Source organism: Gallus gallus, chromosome 1 (genome assembly GCF_016699485.2).
Source record: "Gallus gallus isolate bGalGal1 chromosome 1, bGalGal1.mat.broiler.GRCg7b, whole genome shotgun sequence".
In the NCBI taxonomy this organism is placed as follows: Eukaryota; Metazoa; Chordata; class Aves; order Galliformes; family Phasianidae; genus Gallus; species Gallus gallus.
The window spans coordinates 121,742,997-121,750,894 of NC_052532.1; the positions used below are offsets into that span (position 1 = coordinate 121,742,997).

Consider the following 7,898-nt stretch of genomic DNA (forward strand, 5'->3'; position numbering starts at 1 on the left):
GTGAAAATAAGGCAGAGGGCAGCCAAGATGGAAATGCGTAATGCTTCACCTTCTTGCGTCTGGAAATCCTCCCCTTTTGGCCTTTGCACAGCCTGGACGCAAACATGGTGAGTGTGTCCAGGACTGTGTGGAAGCTGCTCTCAGCGGCATGGCTGAGAAGGGAGATCATTCCCTGCACAAAAGAACAAGGGCCGGTTGGCGCAGGCCTGAACCTGCTGGCGCCGCCAGCCACAGCGGTTGGGCTGGTCCTCGCCTGAGAGAAACAGTGCAGCAGTGAGGAGATCGAAAGGCTCGGAGCAGGGCCAGGAGAAGCCCTCTGCCCAAGGGACAGACCAGGGATGCTGGCAGAAGCTGGCTGGGAGGAGACCTCACCTGGGCCTCAGATGGCTCCTCCGCGTTTGCTTCCTCCAGGTGTTGCAGAAGCTTCTCTTGGATGTGGAGGACTTCCTTACAAGCTCCCAGCACTGTCCCCAGAGCCTTGTACAGGAAAGACTGCATGGGAAGGGAAGAGACGGGATGGGAAGGGAAGGAAGAAGCTGAGATGTGGCAGCAGCCTGACCGGCTGGGAGAGGGCCAGGGGGGAAGGACCCACGCTCCTTGGGAGATGCTGAGAGCAGCTGCAGGGCCGAGCTTTAGCCACCCCCGAGCAGTTTGCAGGGAAAAGCCCTCTGGGGGGCACGGGCCAGGGAAGCAGCACAAGCGGCCCGTGTGAGCAGAGCACCACCCGCAGCCCCTGGAACCCACCTTTTCTCCAGAGCTGCTGGCAGAGCTGCTCAGCCACCGGCTCAGCTCGCAGCTCAGGCCCTTGGTCCAGGCCTCATCCTCCATGGTGTCCAATGATGCCCTCAGGAACTGTTGGAGAACAGAAGCCAGTGTTTCCTTGCCCTTTGCCTCTTCCCACATTCCCACATCGCCACAACCTTCTGGAGAGAGGTGACTGGAAGAGCAGTCCCTCTCCCAGCTCCCCCCAGCATTCCCTGCCTTAAAGCTGCCTGACACTCTTCTCCTAGGACCCCCCATGGGCTTGGGACAAAGAGGAAGAGGCAGCAGCACAGAGGCGTGCGGCCGCTTTGCAGCAGCATTTGAGAGGCTGTTCCTGTCCCGTATGGGAAGGGGGCTCTGTGAGACAGGCAGGCACTTCTCTGCACCGTGCCTTCCCGCAATGCTGTACCTTTAGTAGGCGCTGCTCCCACTCTGCAGAGTCCGGGAAGCTCTCATCTTTCCCTGCACAGCAACAAGAAGCAAAAGACCCTTGCTTGGGATCAAGCCACAGAGGAAGAGCTGCTGCAAACCAGGTTTGCCTGGGCACTCGGCACTGCCAAGCTGGGACCCGCACACCCTTCACAATGACCTGTCCCTCCCCACAAACGCTGTCCCAGCAGGAACACAGAACTGCCCCAAGACTGCTGTCTGAGGGGATGTGAGGGGCCCATCCGTGCCCTGGAATGGGCAGATTGCCGGGGGGAAAGGTCCGCGGGCCTCAGTGCCGTCTCCTTGGAATGGGAACAGCAGCAGAGCAAGCATGGGGCCGCAGGCAACGCTTCCCCTCTGCCACGCTGCAGAGCTCCATTTTCACTCCCCCCCCTTCCCTGCCTCTGCCCCTCCCTCCCCACCAGCGCTTTACCTTGGAGGCACTGCAGCAGCAGGGGGATCTCAGCGGCCCACATGGCCCCCACAGCCCTGTGGATCCTGCTGTGGAGGTTTAGCATGAGCAGCAAGGCAGCGGCTTGGAGTTCGCTGCCTGCAAAAGGGCTCCCTGCCACCACCTGAGCAAGAGCAAGGAGAAGCAGGGTCACGTCTGCAGCAAGAGCAGCAGCTTCTCCCAGGAGGGAAGCAGCTTGGCTCTGCCCTGGAGGCCAAGGAGCAGCCAGCAGCTTTGCCCATGGCACTGCAAGTCCGGGAAGAGAAAGGCATCCCCACGGGTGAGGCAGGCGCTGGCACACTCGGCCATGCTGCTTCCTCCTCGGGGCTCATGGCACCGGCCTCTGGAGCATCTACTCACCAACAGGCGTGCCAGCAGTGTCTGGGGAGTCAGCAGTGGGCCTGTGGGGAGAAAGAAGGGCCGAGTAAGACACAGACACGACGTGCCCTGCCACACACACCTCCACTGTCCCTTCTGGGTGCTAGCACAGGTCAACAGAGCTCACTGGGGGAGTTTCTGCTCCTACCTTGAAACATGGAGCTGAGGAAATGGGGATCCAGGTCTTCTGCCTCCCGCACCATCAGGTCCCCTCTCTCAGCCAGCGCTTGGACACAGCGGGAGACTGGGATCAGCATGCCGGTGTACTGGGCTGGCACCACGTACAGCAGCAGCCGTGGCCACAGGAGCTGTAGGGAACGAGGCGGTTGAGCACTGTGTCAGCGTTCCTGCCTCCGCTCAGAGATGAAGAGGACTCTGTGAATTTCCCTGAGTCTTGTGTGCTTTAGAGCACATTGGAGGAGAGACCGGGGGTGTTGGAAGGGGATGAGGAACACGTGGTGTGAAGTCGAGGAGCGGCAGCAGGGCAGATTGTGACTTACTTTGGTCATCCCTCTCACAGAGACATCCAGTGACCCCAGGATGTCCATGCACAGCTCTTGGAGAGCTCCTTCTTCCCGGGCTTCCTGGGCAGAAAGGTCTCCAGCTGCCTGCACAACAGTGTTGTTGGAACACCGGTTACTCTTAGTTCTCAGGAGCCTCTCAGGAGGCTCAGGTGTGGCCCCACCAGTGCTTCTGTGCCAGCCTCTGAGCAGCACGGGTCTTCCAAAGGAAGATGCTGCCCAGTGTCCTTACCCTTCTTCCCGTGGAGCGGCTGAACTCACTGAAGATGTGCCCCACCACATCCCAGGCGGAGCAGCTCCGGGCGTTAGCACTGAGCACATCCTTGATGAAGTGCAGAATGGCCCTCCTCACCTGTCAGGAGTCAGTTGTGGGTTTGATTTTCCTGCTCAGAAGGCAGAGGGGAGCCACCTGCTCATTGGGGCAGCCCTTTGGGCATGAGCAGAGACAACAAGAGCAGAGGAGAAGCCTTGGCTCCTCAGGTGAGGAGGCCTTAGCACCAGGCTGTGCACTTTCCATGCGCAGCACAGGGGCCTGACTGCTCCGCCCTGCCTGCTCTCCCCACGGGAGCCATCGCGACCATGTGGTCACTGCCCCAAGCACCTCCCTGGGCACCCCAGCCCTGCCTGTGTTGGCAGCAGCATCACCACCCCGACAGCGCTTTCCTTTCCCAAATCAGCTCACCTGGGTCCTGGGGTCGCTGCACAGACACTGTACAGCCTCCACAACCTGGGGCAGCTTCTTTGTCATCATGGGCTCTGCAAGAGATGCGCAGAAGCATGCATGGAGGCACAACCCAGACGGCAAAAGGGATCCCCGGAAGTCCCAACCCTCTGACCCTACTGACCATCAGAGCGAGCCAGAGCACCAAGCAGACCTAGGGCTGCCACGCATCCAGCCTTCCTGTCAGCTCCCAGCTGTGACTGCAGAAACAGGACCGTTTCCTCGGGGCAGATCCGGGCTGCGGAGAGGAAATCCCGCGCTGTATTAGCAAGAAACTCGCACCCATTCCGGAGGTTTGTGAGAGACGTTTTGGCCAGGGCACCGCCAAGCATTGCCAGAGCTCCTCTCCTTACCCTGCAGCAGGATGCAGTGGGTCAGCTCTGCTCTGTCAGCCTCGCTGTGCTCCTTGGTGTCATCAGAGAGCTGTGGGAACAAGGTCCATTGGAGAAAATTGTATCAGTACTGAGGATGGAAAAGAAACTGTGCTGCCAGCTCTCGTCTCCCTTGGCACTCTCAGTAAGAGGACATGCAGACAAAACACAGCCTGCCCCACAGCATCCCTGGGGGCACGCACACGGCTCTGGAGCAGCCACGGGCATGCAGGAGCTAAGGCTGAGCAGCCGGCAGAGGCTCGGAGCTTTGAGTCCTCCTGAGACTTAGCCAAGAGGGAAACTGCTTGTGGGTGCAAGGATAGGCTCCCCTTACCTGGTAGAACACAGCACTGGTGATGGCCAGAAACTTGTCCTTAGGGATGACCGATTGAACTCCCTCTAAGGCCTCCAGGAAGATAGTGAGGCTCTGCAAGAGACCGGGAGAGGAAGAAAGGGCTGAAGCCACATCTAGCCACTTGGGAGCAGAGAAACTGATTCCCAATGGTTTGTCTGCTGGGAGAGCTCCCGCACAGGCGTTCTGGTTTGTCCCCACCTCCTAGCAGCACCAAGAGAGTCCTTCTGCTCTCAGCCGAGCCCTGTTTGGGCATCGGTTGCAGGCATTTCCCACCCAGCAGCCCTCTTCTCCCCCACCAGATGTAACTGGTCGTGGTCTCCCTGGCCTTTAGCACAGAGCTCCTCAGGCACCCAGAGCTCCACGGTGGTGGTGGTGGTGGTGGTGGTGGTGGTGAAGCCTCCCAGGCCCAGGGGATGGGCCCCAGTGACTCCTGGCTCCCTTCTGGCTCCTGCCCAGGTTGTTCCTTCCTTGACGGAAGAGCTCAGGAAGCCTCAGACCTCCCTTGGACACCTATTCCTTCTTTCTCAAGGGCTCCCGGCCTCCTCCCTGCGTCCCACTGACCCCTCGTGGCACTTGCACGAGCCCCACGTCCATGCTGAGCCCTGCACAACATCTCACCTTGGTCCCCCTGCAGGTGTCTTGGACCTCCTGATACAGGCGCACGAGCCAGAGGAGCTGCTCCCAAACGTGCTCTCGGGGCAGCTCCTCTTGCAGGAGGACAGCCATCATGGTAGCCACAGCCCCGAGGACAGCCTGTTTGTCCTGGAGAGGGATGGCAGAGGCCCAGCGTCAAAGACTGAAGGTCTGCCCTTCCTACAGGAGGCCTTTCCCTTTCCCTTCCCCTTCCCCATACCCCCGTGCCCAGCAGGAGATGGGCTCGCTCTGGAGGGCAGGGAGCTTTTCCCCACACCCTCATCCCCAGCTATCCCTGCCACAGTGCTGTGACATGCGGCTGCTTCCTGGCAGGGAGATCCAACCCCAAGCACAAAGCCAGCTTGGGGCCCTTTGCAGAGCCAGCCCACTCCCTCTCGTCACCCTTCTGCTCTCAGCCCGCTGGGCACAGACAGAGCTGCCGACACGGATGTCCCCGCTGCCATCCCGGGCTGGGAATGCAGCAGTGCTCACCTCTTCCTCCTGGCAGTCCTGCCAGTTCCTCAGCACAGAGCAGAAGAGCTGGGAAAGATTCTTGTAGATCTTCTCAATCTCTATGGCAGGCCAGGGGCATTGCTTTCCAGAGCCCAAGTGAACCTTGACTCCTTCCAGCCATTGTTTCACAACTGAAGAAAAACAAAACAAAAAAATAAATGAATGATTAATTAAAGAGAAAAAAAAGAAAAAGAAAAAGATGAGAGACTGAGAGAAAAGGGAGCCTGTGAGAGCCTGCGGCAGGGCGAGGTGCAAGGGCTGTCCCGAGCCCCCCTGCTTCTGGGGCCGGCACTCACCAGCACAAGCAATGCGCAGGGTCCGGCCGCCTCTCACCCAGCCCACCACACTGCGCAGGCCGGCCAGCATCAGCCACACAAAGGAGATGCACTGTGGAGCTGCAGAGGGGAAGGAGAGCGCCATGGTCAGAGCCCCAGCAGCGAGGCGAGGGAGGAGGGGCTGCAGCCCTGCATCCCCCAGCTCAACGCAGATGATGCGCAGAGGGGAGAGAGCCCTTTCCCCGGCTGTCATAGACGTCAGGAGGCTGAGGGCACTCTACCGTAGCTGGTGAACAGCTTGCTCAGGGTGACGAGCACAAACTCCTTGGACATCTCCCCCGCAGCCTTCAGGTGGCCCTGGAGCTCGGCCATCACCAAGGTGAAGTGTGTCCGGGCCAGAGCCACCAGGACATTGCTGGCAGCCATCCGCACGCTGTCTGGCACGCCCTGAAAAAGAGTCACTGGTGACAGGCGGCACAGGAGACTGCCTGAGGCCTTCCCTTGGAAGGGCTAAGCCACCGCCGTCCGCCAGCAGAAGACCAGCGCGGGCAGGCGGCTCCCTTTGCCTCTGGGAGTGACCCCTCACCTGGGCTGCTGTCAGGTCCTGGGACACCTCAGGCCAGCAGCCGGTTCAGCACTCCGCATGGCGGGCGGCTGTCACCTTCCCACAGGACGTGCTCCAGCTCGCAGTACGCCTGCGCTCGGTCACCCTGGGGACAGGGATCAGTCACGTTTTGCTTTACCCTTCTTCCCGGGGAGCTGCCCGCCATGCCAATGTGCTGCCGGGGCCTGGCACCCACGGGACAGTGGCGCTGGGCCAGGGCAAGGACTGGTGGTTGGATGTCCCCAGCTCACCTCCTGGTCTTGCAGGCGCTGCAGCAGCAAAGTCACGGCACAGGCAGGGACAGGGCTTGCCACCCTGCCTCTCTCCCTGCGACGTGTACCTCTGGGCACGCAGCCCACACAGGCAAAGAGACCTGGAAGGAAAGAGCAGAGCAGCTGCCGCTGGTGTTGCTTGGAGCCAGGGCCGAGCATCCGGCCAGCTCTGGGAGGAACGCTCCTCCAGCCCCACAGCGTGGGGTGGGCTGTGCCGGCACATGTGTGGTCGGCGGGGAGAGGGGAGAGAGCCTTCCCCTTGCTGGGGTACTGGGGAAGCCACGGTGGGCGGCTGCACTCAGCAGAGCAAGGACAGTGCTGATGGCACGTCCTAAACAGACACTGGAGGCACACATGTGCTCGGGCAGCATCACGGTGTCCAGAGAGGTGGAGGCACCTCACCTCGAAGGGCTCTCAGCCGCTCCATCACAGCAGGATATCTCCAGATAGACACAATGCTCTCTCTGGGTCCTCTTCCTGCGCCTCTCACAAGAGACTGGGCCACCGCTCCCACCGCTGCCACAGGGGAGTAGGAGGCAACAACTGTGACATCACACCGAGGAGTGTCACCTCACAGAGAATGACGTGCCCTGGGCTGGGGACCAGGATGCATGCTGGGCAACCTTGCTGGCCCCAGAACACAGCATGTTTTTGTGACGCACTCGGCTCTGGGGTGGGCATGTTCTATGCCGAAGCAGGGAATCACCTCAGCAGGAGAGGGAGAGCCCCTGCCAGGGAGCAGCTGCCGGGTGCCATTGCCTGACACTAACTTAGTGACTGGGGACTCCATGTCGGGAGGCACTGCGGCCCCCATTTGCTGCACAGACAACCTCTCCAGAGAGCTTTGCTGTCTTCCAAGGGCACGTGTCAGAGACAGTAAGGAGACTCCCCTGCATCTGATCAAACAAAAAGACCACCATCCGCTTGTTGTCATTGAAGTAGAGTCATGAAAGGCTGCCACGAGGAAATGGCAGAACATCAGATAGGGCCAGATGTGCTACACTAACAGAGAGTCAAGAAGAAAAAGACAAAAAACCGAGAAACTGGGGATAAAAGGCCCTCCCCAGACTAAGGACTGGGGAGAAGAACTCCCAAAGAAAAGAAACCTTTGATGGAGGAATTCCCTGAGGGGAGGAAACCTCTTTGGAAGAGCCCCCCGGGCCTGCTTGCTGCAAAGATTCCTGGCTTTCTCCCATCTCCCGCAGTGACTGGATGAGATCCTGAGATCAGAGGACATACTACAAACCATGCTGGATCCACAGTGGTGACCATCTCTCTTGCTTTCTACAAAGACTCCTTGCTTTTATCTCTCTTCTACTGCCTGTCTTTCCTTCCCCGTATCCCTAAGCAGCTGGGACTTGTAATAAACCGGTCAGGCTAACATTTGACCTGTTGTGTCTTAATCTCACCGTTGGGTAAACATGTACTAACAGAACCTCCTCTGCCTCCTATAAATTGGAGCTTAAGATCAGTGCATCCCTAAGAGTAAGTCATTGGGTGAAGGTAGCAAGAGGCCTGTGGGGATGAGCAAGGAGCTCACGGATAAGCTAAAAGGAAAGAAGAACATCCATGAACAGTGGAAGAAGGGCCTGTCCACCTGCAAAGAAGATAGG

At 59.4% G+C, this 7,898-nt stretch overlaps 1 protein-coding gene across 1 annotated transcript; it reads right to left on the reverse strand.

Moving 5' to 3' along the window:
* Positions 1-165: 165 nt before the first annotated feature.
* LOC121107632 (maestro heat-like repeat-containing protein family member 2B) lies at positions 166-5,554 on the reverse strand. The gene is made up of 14 exons (XM_040653021.1): positions 5,468-5,554; positions 4,607-4,750; positions 3,968-4,060; positions 3,616-3,685; positions 3,387-3,500; positions 3,224-3,297; positions 2,774-2,893; positions 2,521-2,628; positions 2,169-2,328; positions 2,003-2,043; positions 1,625-1,766; positions 1,172-1,224; positions 745-852; positions 166-492 (listed from the first exon to the last, which is right to left on the reverse strand). Exons 1-14 carry the CDS (start codon positions 5,552-5,554, stop codon positions 166-168), a joined length of 1,641 nt encoding a protein of 546 aa, XP_040508955.1.
* Positions 5,555-7,898: the final 2,344 nt, after the last annotated feature.